Source organism: Arvicanthis niloticus, chromosome 12 (assembly GCF_011762505.2).
Source record: "Arvicanthis niloticus isolate mArvNil1 chromosome 12, mArvNil1.pat.X, whole genome shotgun sequence".
Taxonomy (NCBI): domain Eukaryota; kingdom Metazoa; phylum Chordata; class Mammalia; order Rodentia; family Muridae; genus Arvicanthis; species Arvicanthis niloticus.
In genome coordinates, this window is record NC_047669.1 from 34,673,163 (window position 1) to 34,687,108 (window position 13,946).

The 13,946-nt window shown below is 38.6% G+C and overlaps 1 protein-coding gene across 1 annotated transcript in view; it reads right to left on the reverse strand.

The window, feature by feature from the left end:
* LOC117717611 (leukocyte surface antigen CD47-like) overlaps positions 1–13,289 on the reverse strand; it is a 54,423-nt gene extending 41,134 nt beyond the window's left edge. The window contains exons 1-2 of the mRNA XM_034514860.1: positions 13,194–13,289; positions 5,838–6,185 (exon numbers count right to left, since the gene is read on the reverse strand). Of these exons, the coding sequence (XP_034370751.1) occupies positions 5,838–6,185; positions 13,194–13,239 (394 nt within the window). The 5' untranslated portion in view covers positions 13,240–13,289. The remainder of the gene's footprint in view (positions 1–5,837; positions 6,186–13,193) is intronic.
* Between the last annotated feature and the right edge of the window lie 657 nt (positions 13,290–13,946).

Here is a 13,946-nt window from a genome sequence, read left to right on the forward strand (position 1 = left end):
GTAGGTCTACAGTGTTCTCTACAGAGGGTAGAGACCACTACAAATTTTCTTCATTCATTCCCAGCAATATCAAAAATACATCACCATATATTTTAGTAAAATATGTAACAATTGTTTGCACATATAAGTATGGTAATATATTTGGAGATGTGGAAGTGATTATTCGGTCAAATAATAAGTACATCTTCCTTAAAATGAGAAATTTTTAAACCAAAAATTACCCAGATACCATATTCATCTTCAGTATACTTGCTGAACTCATGTGAAATGTATCTCTGTCTACACTACATCTCTGTAACCAGTGGCCAGTTCTACTGTACTTTAATATTCAAATAAGTCTGATTAACAAAGTCCTATCTACCCACTAGGATGAAATATTTTAAAGAATATCAGGGAAAAGTATTCTCCATAGCTACTTCTCATTGCTAAAAATAAAGCAAGAGTCATTTTTCATACAAGTCTTACAGATAAAAGTTATACACAATTGACTGTCATTTTCCTACCCCTACATTTCACTGAATCTGCTGAACAAATTCCAAATACAGATTACAAATATTTCTTCCTCCAAGAAACCCTTAACTACTCAAAAGTTCAAGAAACAAGTTGAAATCAAGAGCAGATGCTGCTAACAAGTGGGAAACACCTCTTGGCTCTTCTCACTGGCACAAGCCACCCCAGACTGCCTTGCCATTCACAAGGCTCACCAGTCACTCAAACAAAAATGTGGAAAAACCAGTGTCTTCCACATCATTCATTTTTCAAGACTTTCAACTAGTTTGTTGACTTTTCCCTTAAAAACGTACTAACAAATACAAAACTTTAACTTGGTTAATCCTTTATTCGTCTTCTTCCTATACAAGCTGCAAATAGAATCAAGGGCATAATATGTTACACTAACAGTGTAATTATTAATAAATATCCATCAAGTTGAATATAAATATCCATGAGTTGAATATAAGCTTCTGTAATGGATTAGGATCTGAGCTGTGTTCAAGAAAACACATGCACAAGTCCCCTGCCTGACACTTGCTGGCAGGCAGTGTTAAACAATTCACTTTTCTATAGCATGATTTAATAAGAAGGATCCATGAAAACAGTGGGTGACTTTCTAGAATACTGGAGTATATCATAGGATAAAACGTGTAAGAAATTCTCCCTGAGCAATACCAGAAAGCTGTCCTGGAAATAAGGATGGTTAGTCATTATTGTAATGAGCTGGAACATTCTCTGTGCTACTGGAAATGTGGTAGCGTAAGTAAGTATTCTTGGAGATGTCCAATGTTCACTTTTCCTGTCTCCTCTACATTTTCTGCCACACAAATATTAGGACTCCCCAGGCAATCGAAATTGCATTGCTCAGCGTTCAACTGCTCTCACTTTACCTATCACCAAATGTTAGACACACTGCTTAGCTTAACCTCTCAGGCATAGAATATCTAAATACATTGTCCAAACCATTGAAGTTGTGATTTATTTCTTTGATGAAAAAGAAATCAATGGATGGAGGGCCATAGTGTACAGGGGAAAGAACAAGGAGATTGGTCTGAGAACTGTAAAGAAAGACAAGCACTGGATAATACCAAAAATGATTTTAAAATGGACTAAAAGATCCTTGGGGCTCCTGTTAATGTGGTGGGATCTTTCTAGTAGGTTCTCTGAAGGCCATTCTACAGGCCCACACTTCATTTGACTTCAACTGAGGCATCTACTATTTTGTTTGTTGTGGATAACTGGGGGTAGTGGATATGACAAGTTCATGGAGATATAAATTTTGTTTGCAATTAATTTCTCCCTGGTGGAAGAGGGTACCAAAGGATCCTATTTTATTGCTTTGAAGCTGTACAACCAGTTTATCATCAGTTAACAAATTCATGTTAACAACCTTTTTTTTCTTTATAGATGGGCCTCGTGATCCAATTCTTCTTTTAGATGCTTTTGTAAAAAAAAAATGTTTATTTTTTTCAATTAAGGAGAGAAATAAAAATTGTGACATATGTCCATTTTATAGTTGCATGAGTCATTTCAAAAATACCACAATGTGCCTTATTTTATCTTGACTTTTTTGTAATTCTCAAATCAATTCCTTGTCTTCTCTATCATATTCTAGTTGGCAAACGATTCCTTAGCTTCCGCTAAACATCAGTGTTTCTAAGGCGGTCATAGTTGGCAACTTTTCTCATTTTCTCCCTCACTGCTGTGTCTTTAACAGTTTTTTCTTACTGATCTAGGCCCCATCCGTCTTCTAATTGCAAGCCCTAGTCAATAGTCTGTTACACAATAATAATCTTTAAATCAACATGTTCAAAAACCTATGCACACGCTATCTCCCTCCACTTTTTGCAAGCATCTAGTAGCCAAGCAGACTTGGACCAGACAATCAATGAAGATTCCCCCTTCTCATTTTAATCTTGAAGAAGTTCTAATAGGTTCTCCCTATCCGATAGTTAGTAAATCTAATGTATATTTATTGAAGGAATTACATTTGTCCTCTTGAACTGTTCCCATATGTCTGACCTAGAACCCTGTCTTTCTCCTCAGTATTTTTCTATGTCAACCTTGGTGCATTTTATAGTCCTCAAAATAACTGCCTAAATGCAACTCATTGCAATTCATTGCCCAATAGCATCCTCCCCTTTATAACACCCTCCCCTTTTCTCAGGCCACAGTACTCATTAACATGGAACTCAGTCAAGACTCTCTACGATCATTTCAGCCAAATATCCTGAGTTCACTCTCTCATTTTAGAACTAAATTCTCTATGATCTACCTGCCTGTGATCCCATCAATAAGCTAAGGCACTTCTCTGCCCTGATTTAGCCCGTGTTCCACAACTCACCTAGGGTCATAAGTTTCCCTGGTGTAGAGTACATGCTGTGATTAAGAGCATGCACTTTTTGAAGACATATCCTACATTGTAGGAGAACCTTAGGCAAGATATTTGAACTGAGTCAGTGTCCTCATCTCCAAAGTGGGAGATTTTGTGCAGATTTGTATTCATGAGAAGATGAACACAAAGCTCTGACCTTTTGCATTTTTAATAAAGATGCAGACATAGTGTGCCTACTTCCATTCTTTTTGTCATTACAACCTGGAGAAAATTACTCTTGCCCCTCTGAACACCATCTCTTCTGTTTCTTACTGCATGCTCAGCATTCAAGTGCTATCTCTTTACCTATCACGAATTGTTAGACACACTGCTTTGCTTAACCTTTCAGGAGTCTCAGAAGCTGGCATGATTTCTGCATTGGCATCTTAAGGAGTTCAGTAAGCATTCAGATGACAGAATACCATACATACCTTATCAATATGAAACATTTAGGACAAAATTTTAAAAATGCAGGCAAAGTCTAAAAATCTTCACTCTTCTTTCTTCATGAGAATACCCTAATGCTTCTCTCTACCTGTTTATGGAGGTGTGGAACTGTTTACTGCAATGAGAATTCAGCTGCTTGAGTGGATAAAAACATTTCTCGAAAGTATGCATAAATGAATGATCTTCTTACTTAAAAGGAGGTATTAAAATTGGATTTTAAGTAAGCTGAGGAGTGTTGTGGTAAAGAAAGTGCTCTCTAGGATGTTTCAATGACATGTGTGTAAAGGAGCATGTATGTTAAGAAAGCAGACATTTCGTGGGGTGGGCTCTAAGAAATGAGACTGGAAAGATGAATTTTTAAAAATCTGCAAAGGATTCTTTGAATGTCATGCTGAGCAGTTTAAACTTGACGACAGAAAGTTCAACTCAGATTTATTCTCATCTTCAAAAGATAGCAGTTCACAACGGAATGAAAGGAGGCATAGGGAAGCCCATTAAGAACATACTGCCACCGTCCATGTAAATGCCCACTGAAGAGAATACATAAAACCTAAGAAAATGCCAGTTAAAATCGTAAAAACAGTAAAATCAACAGAAGTCACATGGGGTGGGGGGTGAGGGAAAGGTACAAAAGGAAAAAAATGAAAATTGGCAACTAAAATAGTCATGCAACTAGCTTGTGGTAGATTAATTATATAGAAAGAGGGCTGAAAATTTACAGACATCATCCTTGCAGTGTTCCCGTGTAAGTATCAGAAGAACCAGTGGTACAATGAAGTGGCCATGTCCAGCAGATCCCAGGACATGTGACTTTGGATTTCAGAGGACAGCTCAGAGCTATAGAAACTTGGACATCAGCAGGAACATCGCTGGGAGTTGAAATAGGCAGCATAAAGAAGGTTGACCACGGGGACCTTGTAAAGCAAACAGCAGAGAACAACAGCTTGGGAGCGTCAAGAATCATGGAAATAACTGTCAAAGAGCATTAAGTCAAAGGAGCAAAAGAAGTGAGACAAGTAGCAGATACAAACCAAACAAACCACCATGCTGACATGGCGGACTCCAAGGCAAGGTCTTCATATGACAAAGTAGATATAAACAGTGTTAATGGTGAAAACCAGCCTCAGGATTGAAAATTAGCTCCAACAGTAATAACGTTGATATACAAACCATACCACGTGGGCCTTGAACTTAGGTGATGAAAAAGAAAGTGGCGGTGATTCTCATACTATAAATCTGGAACAGGACTTGGACAAGTAAAATGCTTCCTACTCAAGCTTGGGGACCTGAGTTTGATCTGCTAGAGCTCATACAAAAGGCAGGCAAGGTACCATGTATTTGATATCTTAGTGCTGGGGAAGCAGAGACAGGGGGATTCTTGGGACTTGCAGGCCACCCAGCCTAAGTTCCAGGCCAATAAAGAAATTTTTAAAAACAAAGCAAGCAAACAAACAACATCAACAATACAATAATAATAAATTTAAAAATATGGCCAAGGTGAGATTAACCTCTGACCTGTATATATATTGGAAAACAAACACACATGAATACAGAGATGATATTAGCACGAGGAGTTCTAACACGTAAGTACAGAAGTTGGGACATGACAGGACAGAGTGCATGGTGAGTACAAAGATGAGAGACCTCACCCTATTATTTTCTTGTTAAGCTGTAGTTTTCACAGGTTCTAACACCAACTAAAATATGTTGCTAGCTGGACATGAACATATAGGATTCTTTAGCACTGGACTTATCATGGATATTGTATCATTACTTGGTAATAGCAGTAAGGTGATTTGTTTTATTTGTTTGTTTGTTTTTGTTTTTTAAGTATAGTCTCTTATCCCATTTCCCTGCTTCCCAGTTCTAATAGAACATAGAAAAAGGCAATGGTGTTAGAAATCTAATTTTCTTAGTCTGAGTTCCATTGCTGTAACAGACTACCTAAGACTAGGGAATTTATAAAGGAGAGAGTTTTATTTTTGGTACATGGTTTTGGAAACATAGAAAACCATAGTCATCTTCTTAGCTGCTACTTTTCCTCCTTCCCCCTCCTGATGTTTTCTGTGCATATGAATATGTCCAGTCTACTAGTCTTAGTAATCCTGGAGGTCCATAATTGTCCAGGACTACCTAACCACAAGCTCTAGGGGTAGGCCTGTCTTCACCCTGATCTTTGGGCTGGCTCTGAGGATGCAGATCCAAACCCAGAGTTTGGTTTTTATTGGGCATTGGAGATCTGAACACAAGTCCTCACACATAAGTTGTAGACACTTCTTTAACTGGGCTACATTCCCAGACTGACATCCATGCAGGTTCTGAGGACATTGCCTGGGACACCTCACATACAACATGACATTAACTCAAAGAGGAAATCGCACAGTCCACAGATGATTCAAAACAAACCCTGATGGCAATAATTAATCCACTCAAAATAACATTAACAACCTCTACTTTTAATTCTATCACCAAACATGGCCCCAAGGTCAATCAAGACAAGCCCTAGTTAAATGATGTTACTCACCATCATTTGTTATTAGCTCCACAGTGTGTTTCCCCTCTCTGCTCAGTTCTGTCACTTCACATGTGTAGTTTCCCTTTTTTGTATCATTCCTAGCCAACTTCAAAGAAGCATTTCCTTTTAGAAATTCTGAGGGGGAAATTTGTGCACTTGGAAACTGTAAAGAAGTTGTAGATTTGTTTGCAGGTCCATCAAAGATAAAAATTACACTTTGTTCAAATTTCCATTTCAAAAATAATTCGTTAATATTTTCGGCCTGCATGTTGGTGACATAGCATGGAATGAGAACATCTCTGCTGCAACAGCCAACATTCACAGAGCTAATATTTTTAAAGGTTAGTTGTGCCAAACCTGGGAAGAAAAAATAGAAATAATTTCATATAATTCTGCAATTCTGTATTACCCAATCTTAGAACCATTACAGACACTTAAGGAATCAGCCTGCAATAATTGATTGATGCAAACAGGTGAAAAATGGCAGAGACCAAAAAGGCAAAAAAAAAAAAAATAGTATCAATTAATTCCAATGTGACCTTTTACAGAGGGTAGAGACCACTACAAATTTTCTTCATTCATTCCCAGCTATATCATAAATACATCACCATACATGTTAGTAAAAAATTCAACTGTTGGAACATACAGGTATGGTAATATCTTTGGAGATGTGGAAGTAATTATTTCTGTCAAATAATAAGTACATCTTCCTTAAAATGAGAAATTTTTAAACCAAAAATTACCCAGATACCATATTCATCTTCAGTATACTTGAAAATAGCACTTGCTGAACTCATGTGAAATGTATCTCTGTCTACACTACATCTCTGTAACCAGTGGCCAGTTCTACTGTACTTTAATATTCAAATAAGTCTGATTAACAAAGTCCTATCTACTCGCTAGGATGAAATATTTTAAAGAATATCAGGGAAAAGTATTCTCCACAGCTACTTCCCATTGCTAAAAATAAAGCAAGAGTCATTTTCCTGGCATTAAATTGACTGTCATTTTCCTACCCCTACATTTCACCGAATCTGCTGAACAATTTCCAAATACAAATTACAAGTATTTCTTCCTCCAAGAAACCCTTAACTACTAACCCTAACCCTTAACAGGACAGAATTTTTTTTTATTTTGTTGGGCCTCTGGTTTCTTTTGTTTATTATTATTATTATTATTATTATTATTATTATTATTATTTAAAACTTGGTCATAGGAGCTCAGGGGAAGGAGTCAATCGCAAGGATCTCAGATACAAGGCTGAAGAACAAGGTGCAGGAGTGGTGAATATGAGAGAAGGGAACATGGGCTGTCATTCCCTTGGACAAGGGTTCTTCTGGAGCAGATAAAGCACAGGAGTGAGAAGTAGCTTAGGATGTTAGCATTTACAGTGTCAGGAGGGCATCTTGGAATATAATCTCTTCACTATTAATTTCGTAGCAGAATTTTAATATGTCCTTGTAAGATGGACTAGGCCATGTAACAAGATCCTGGAAAAATCAAATTGATGGAGGAAAGGTTTGTTTTGGCTTCTAGTCCTAGAGGGCAACTGTCCTTCATGGCAGAGAAAGCATGGCCCCTTAGGCCAGCCAATCCAGAAGCAGGAAGCAAGCAGATGGGGAGGCAGGTTATAATAGCTCAAGTCCTTGCCTTGTGATATTTTCCTTCAGTGATGCTTTATCTCTTAGTGGTTCCAAGGGCTTCCTAAACAGTTCCACCAGCTGGGGACAAAGCTTTCAACACATGAGACTGTGGGGGACAATTTCCATTTACCCAACACACTAAGTCTCTAAAAGCAACCAGATCATCAAGGCAGTTAAAAGTGCAGTGCTAACAGCATTTAAAGCTGCACTTACTAGCTAATGATTCCAGTATAGAAACTGCTGTTCTTTTAAACAAAGTTTAATTGGACATAGGAGGAAAGAACATGACCATTTGTTCTGCATTTTGTAAACCATTCCGATACACTAACGGCCTGTCTTTAATTGGCTGAAATGGGCATTAGTAGTTACTTCTTTTACAACAGGGGTCACTGAAACTGTAAAGGTTACCAGACTTCGCTCCTCATTACCAGTTTCATTACATGTGAAACTAAAAGCAAGATCAAGCAGATTTCTGCACAAATGAGGGCTCAAATCCATGGCGTTCTAATTCTGTCTAGATTAGAAATTCAGTTTCTCCAATCCCTCAGATTACAATTGTTTGTGTTCTGAGACTGTTACCTTGTCTTTCTAAATGTCCTTTTGAAGTTGTGTATTAAATACGCATAGAATACACCTTTCATTTTGACAAACATTATCATTTCTTATTTTACATTCAATACCTAACATAGCACAAGTCAAATGCTTATGCGGTTTGCATTTTCAGGTTAATAGTGAGTATAATAAAGTACTATAAAATTTTAACTATATGACTCAAAAGAATTCAGTCTTAAGAAAATGAGTGTCAGTTAAGTGTGATCTTAGCAGTAACTGGTAAAGGGCTTCCAGAATTTATATTCCTCAAAGTTAAATCATAACAGTTCTTTTTAATCTGCTGGAAGACAGGATTCTCATCTTAAAATCAGTACACAGTTTATAACTTTTATACACAATGGCCTACCTTTGAGACATTCTATTTCATCTTTAAGTCTAGTTACATATAGATATGACATGATAGCTAGCATGAAGAAGTTAGTTTAGCTGTAATGATAGCAACGGCTATGGTTGCCACTCTGAGAATGCTAACAATAAATGCTATGCAAACCCTTAGCACTTAGATAATAGAGATCTTGATTACTAAATTGGAGCATTCCAGGATATTATTGAGGAAAGGAAGCAGTAATCAGGTACACGGGGGCATCGTGAAAACAGTGTGCAGTCATCGGTCATCCTAAAGGGTGCACCAGAATCCCACAAAGACATGACAGTTTTCTTGTAAGGGAACTCTTATTTAGGATTAAACAAAGACTAGCCTTGTAATGCATGACTCACCTGCACAGGCTAGAGGGGGCCTTTGGTTAAATCCAAGGAACAAAGGACAGATAGGGAATTCATTGGGGTAAGAAAATTTGTATGAGGTAATCTATGAGAAAGATCAGGGATATCAGAAATATCACTCATGATACTGCACAAGTGCTGACAAGCACTGATTTGTGAGTGGCCATAGCCACTGCCTCAAAGCAGCATTAAATCACAGTTGTCCATCCCCCATCAGCAGGTAAGGGAAATTAGGCTTAAAGTGATAGAGCGCTGCTTCCTTGCACTGACCTGGGAAAACACTTACTGGAAAAAGTGCTGGTGAGTGTTTCCCCACTATTATCATTTGGATGCATTTTAGTGAGGTGGGATTGCAACAACTTTATTTGGCATGATAATTTTCACATTTTTCCCCCCAATTTAGGTCAAGATTTTTACTTCAAAACATTGCTAACTACCCAGTTTGTGTTTGTATTTTCATTATCCCTTAATGTCAAACTGAACCTGTCTTGTTGTCCTGGCCTCACATCATAGAAAAATGATGAAGGACATTATTATGGCCAAGGCCACATTTGAGCAATGAAGAGGTGGAAGGAAAAGTGGTCTCAGGGCAGGTCTGTGGTCCAGTCAATTTAAGATTTTATTTTGTTACTCCCTTGGGCAGCCCCCACTCCACAGCACTGAGATAATACTCTTTTAAGGAATCTGGCTTTCTAAGGATTAGATACACAACTAGAAGAGCCTGAAGATCATAGCGTAAAATATAATCTGAAACAATACCAAAGACACAGACTGCCTATAAATAGGCTACAAGCCAAATCATGCAGGCGCTTGGCTGTACAAATCATCAATTCCAGACATTTCCTGAGAACTCTTGGTACCAAAGGGCTTGGTTTTTACTTTCAGTTTATTTTGTTTCTTTTCTTATAAGGTTTTTTCATGTGCAGCTAATGAAATTAACAGTCACACAAGTGTTGCTTTGGTTGGTTGATAAGCTCCCTAGAGCTCTTAGGCTATGTGAATCTAACACTACCAAGAGGATCTAGAGAAGTTTGTTAGACTATGGCGGGGTAAGCTATTAAGTCAACTATATGTCAAATGGTTAGGGATGCACACCAGTATGTTAAATTATTCTGACTGTAGTCTTTGGGCTGCTTTTGTAGACTTTAGTCATGGTGAAGCGAAGAAGGGGTCTCAATACTTAACACTATACAAAGGTCCAAGTCTATCATTTGCAGTTACAAGTAAACCAGTTATTACTTTAATGATATTAATTATTATTTTAAAATATTAATAATAAATAATTAATAATTAATTAGAACATTCACTATTACTTTAGAGATATTAATTAAAGTAATTACTTATCTACTTATAAGGTTATACAGCTATAATTTTATAAGGTAACATAGGTTATTCAGTAAACTGTGGGTTTCTTTGCATTTTTTATAAATCAGAGGTTTTTGTGAAAAGCCCAGATCTAGATATTAACGATATTTCTCCCTTTGGTGATAGATAGAGAAATGTAAATGGGAAGAATTATCTTTCCAAAAAAAAAATAAAGACAAGGAAAAAAGCAACTGATCATGGGGTGCCCATATCCAAATGATAAATCTGCAAACCATCCTCAACAGCTAAGGCTCAGGGAACATTCTAGAAGATGGTGGAGATGAGGAGTATATGAGCCAGTGGAATAGCACAGCTGCTGCAAATGGTGTCTTAAATACATGGGAGTGGCACCCATGAGCTCTCAAGAAGACGGTCATCTACACAAGGCCTGGACCATGGCATCACAATTCTCCATCCCAAGGTGGATGGGAGAACTCTCCGAATGCCTCAACTCTAGATGAAGAGCTGCAGGTGTTAAGAGCTGCTAATAGAGGAAGAATCGTTCATCTCCAAGGACAAGCGGTCTGCTAGACTATCCAGTCTCCCATGCGCAGCCCTAATGGGCTATACGATATATGCATATGAGACGCACTAAATGGACGCTGTGTGTGTGTGTGCCTGTATGTGTGTGTACGTGTGTAAACAATAATAAGGACGAGGTCATAAATTTGAGGAAAGCAGACACAGAAGGAATTGGAACAAGGTGAAGGGGAGGCAAAAATGTGTGAAATAGGCCTTATGAAACCTAGGTCAAATGTGCATTTAATTTACCTAGATATGACACAGACATTATGAACCTCATTTATCTTTACATAACTTTAAGTTTTAAGTCACATTAAAAGTTTCCTAGAAATGCTTAGCCCATTTGCATATATCTATTTTATTTACTTTAAAAAATTATCCCAAGGTTGTCATGAACTTAGTACCAAAGATGGCCTTCATTTTGCCTTAGAAAAACTTAAAAGACAAGTGAGTGTTCGTGGAGCAGAATTGCTGCAGGCACTGTTCTGTTCTCTCTCCTCCGGGAAACTCACAATCTTGTGTTTTTCAACATCCAACAGAGATAATTAAACATACCTGAGTTACCCTTGATGCTAACAATACTGATTATATACTCACTTTAATTGGACTAATAATATATAAACAATTTTTAAACCCATAGTCTCATACATTTAAAAAATCCTGAATTTGGATGCACTAGTATACTCCTCAATCAGATGCTTGATTTAAGTGGCTATTTTTTTTCTTTAGGTCCTTAGAGCTGTTGTTCTTTTCACGTGTTTTGGCAAAAAAAAAAAAAAACAAAAACATACAACATGCAGAGAGAACATACAGACCCAAATGAATAGCAAAAAAAAAAAAAAAAAAAAAAAAACAGTTTGCATTTTTAAAATGGAGTGAAACATAACACTACAAAACTTTAAAAAATTAAAGCACATGACCACTGGATAAGAACTGCTGTCCTAGCCTGGCCCACAAATGGGAGGTGTCTTTGCATGCACAGCCAGACCATGGTTCAAGAGTGAGGATGAATGCTCTCTCTCTCTCTCTCTCTCTCTCTCTCTCTCTCTCTCTCTCCCTCTCTCTCTCTCTCTCTCTCTCTCTCTCTCTCTCTCTCTCTCTGTGTTTGCATGTACGTGTTGAGGTCACAGGACATTTTTTAGGTTAATTTTAGCTCTTAAACCGTCACCACAATGATAAAACTGATTGAATGTAACTAGCCCAACAGGGATGGAGGTATTTTAAGAGATGATTGTTTTTTTCTTTTTTCTTTTCTTTTCTTTTTTTTTTTTTTTTTCAAGACAGGAGTTTCTTTGTGTAGCTCTCGCTGTCCTGGAACTTGCTTTGTAGAGCAGACCAGGCTGTGCTGCAACTCACAGAGATCCATCTGCCTCTGCCTCCTGAGTGCTGAGATTAAAGGCATGCACCACCACTGCCAGCTCAGAGGTTAAGAGCACTTGTTCTGACTGAAGTCCCAGCTTCACATAGCAATGATGTGTGGGAAAGAACCTTCTCTAGCGCCAGTTCTAGATCCACTGCTCTCTCCTTTGGCCTCTTTCAGGCATCAGATGTACACATAGTCCATATATACACACGTAGGTAAGAATTTACGCACATGAAATACATATTTAAAAAGAGACAGTTTTGCCCACCAGTTGGCTATTGGACTATCAAAACAATGGGTCCTACAAAACTGAAATTTCCCCCCAAAAATCTCATGCTGGGAGAAGGAAAAAGGCTGAAGCATGCAGCCACCTTGTAGGAGCAATTCCTCCAGAGCTGACAATGACACGCACTTTGACTTTAACAGGGACTGCTTGGTTATACATACCTCTTGCTCTTTACTTAAACCTGACACCAACCCGACTGTCAGGGTCGTAAAGATAGGTTTGTGGCAAAGGATTGCTGGTACTAAATATTTGTTCCTTTTCCTAATGTGGCCACATGCAATAAATCATTCTCTGCTTTTCAGTATTACTCGATCACTAGTTTAAGTGGCTTTCTAAGTGAGGTCTGACAAGCTTACCTTTTAGAGATGCCGTGACCCAAGGTCTGACCCTAAAACTTACAGACGAGTATGTCTCCTTATTATGATGTTTACAAGATTATAGCAAGTCCATCACAAATGGACTTCACTAAAACCTCCATCTACTCCACAACAAGACGCCAGGGTCCTCCCTTGTCCTTCAACCCCACAAAACCAAATGAAGGTATTGAGGGTAGTGTGTGTATGTGAGTTGGGGGGTAATGCGCAGATAGGGGTTGCTCCTTGAGCTTGTGTTCTGTATCATACCCCACCCACCTTGCAGTTCAGGTTTGCAGAACTGCAGGTTTTTTTTTACTGGAGTGCGTGGAGAGTGTAAGGGTCTCTAGCCCTTCTTTCATCTTGGTGATGGGAGGAGGCAAGAGGGCACCCAGTCTCCACGGAGCCCTCTCAGGTCTGCATTCTGGGGCAGATTGGCTTCTGGGCTGGCAGGGTACAGCCCACGGGCCTCAGGATTGTGAGATTGGAGTCACTTACAGCAGTGAAAAGAACCCAACAGCAGCGCTGCCACCACAGGCCACATTTAGAGGTAGTTACTAGCCTGGAACTGCTGCTGTGAGCACGCGCTCTCTGGCCACCTCAACTGTTAGCACCTTGCGACTTCGTTTCCAGCATCTGTGAGGATTCCAGTACATTGTCTTTCTTCCTTCTTAGTTGGTTAATGATTTCATCCTCTGATCAGGTTAGAGCAAACAAATAGCCCCATGCATGACAATTATCTTAAACTAGGGCAGATGACAAATATGTAGACAGGAATGGGCGCCATTGCAGACAGATTCAGGAACCTCTTACCAGAAGTGTTTCAGGAGCCTGGTACAGACCTCAGTGCTGTGTTTAAAATGTCGCTCCAAGCCACAGTGTGGCTGTGTTACCAGAGTCAAACCCTTCATTCAGAAGCAAAAGTCTTTCTACAGTTTTTATCTTTTGTAGTAAAAAGTGATATGGCCAAAAACCCAGGCCCTAGCAGCTTCTCAGAGGAGTGCACATCCTGCCACCTCAAACCCCAGACATGCACTGTTTTATTTTCATCTGCTGCAGAAAGATTCATTCTTACAGTGCCATCCCCTGTTAGCTCAGACACGTCCTCTCAAACGCCCATGGCAGCAATACCACTTAGAAACAAAATAACCATTTTCTAGCATCCTGTCTCAGTGTGTTGTATATTTATGATTGTCTCCTGCTTTGGGGATTTTTAAAACATTTTAATCTCTTCCCTAGAGCATTATCATT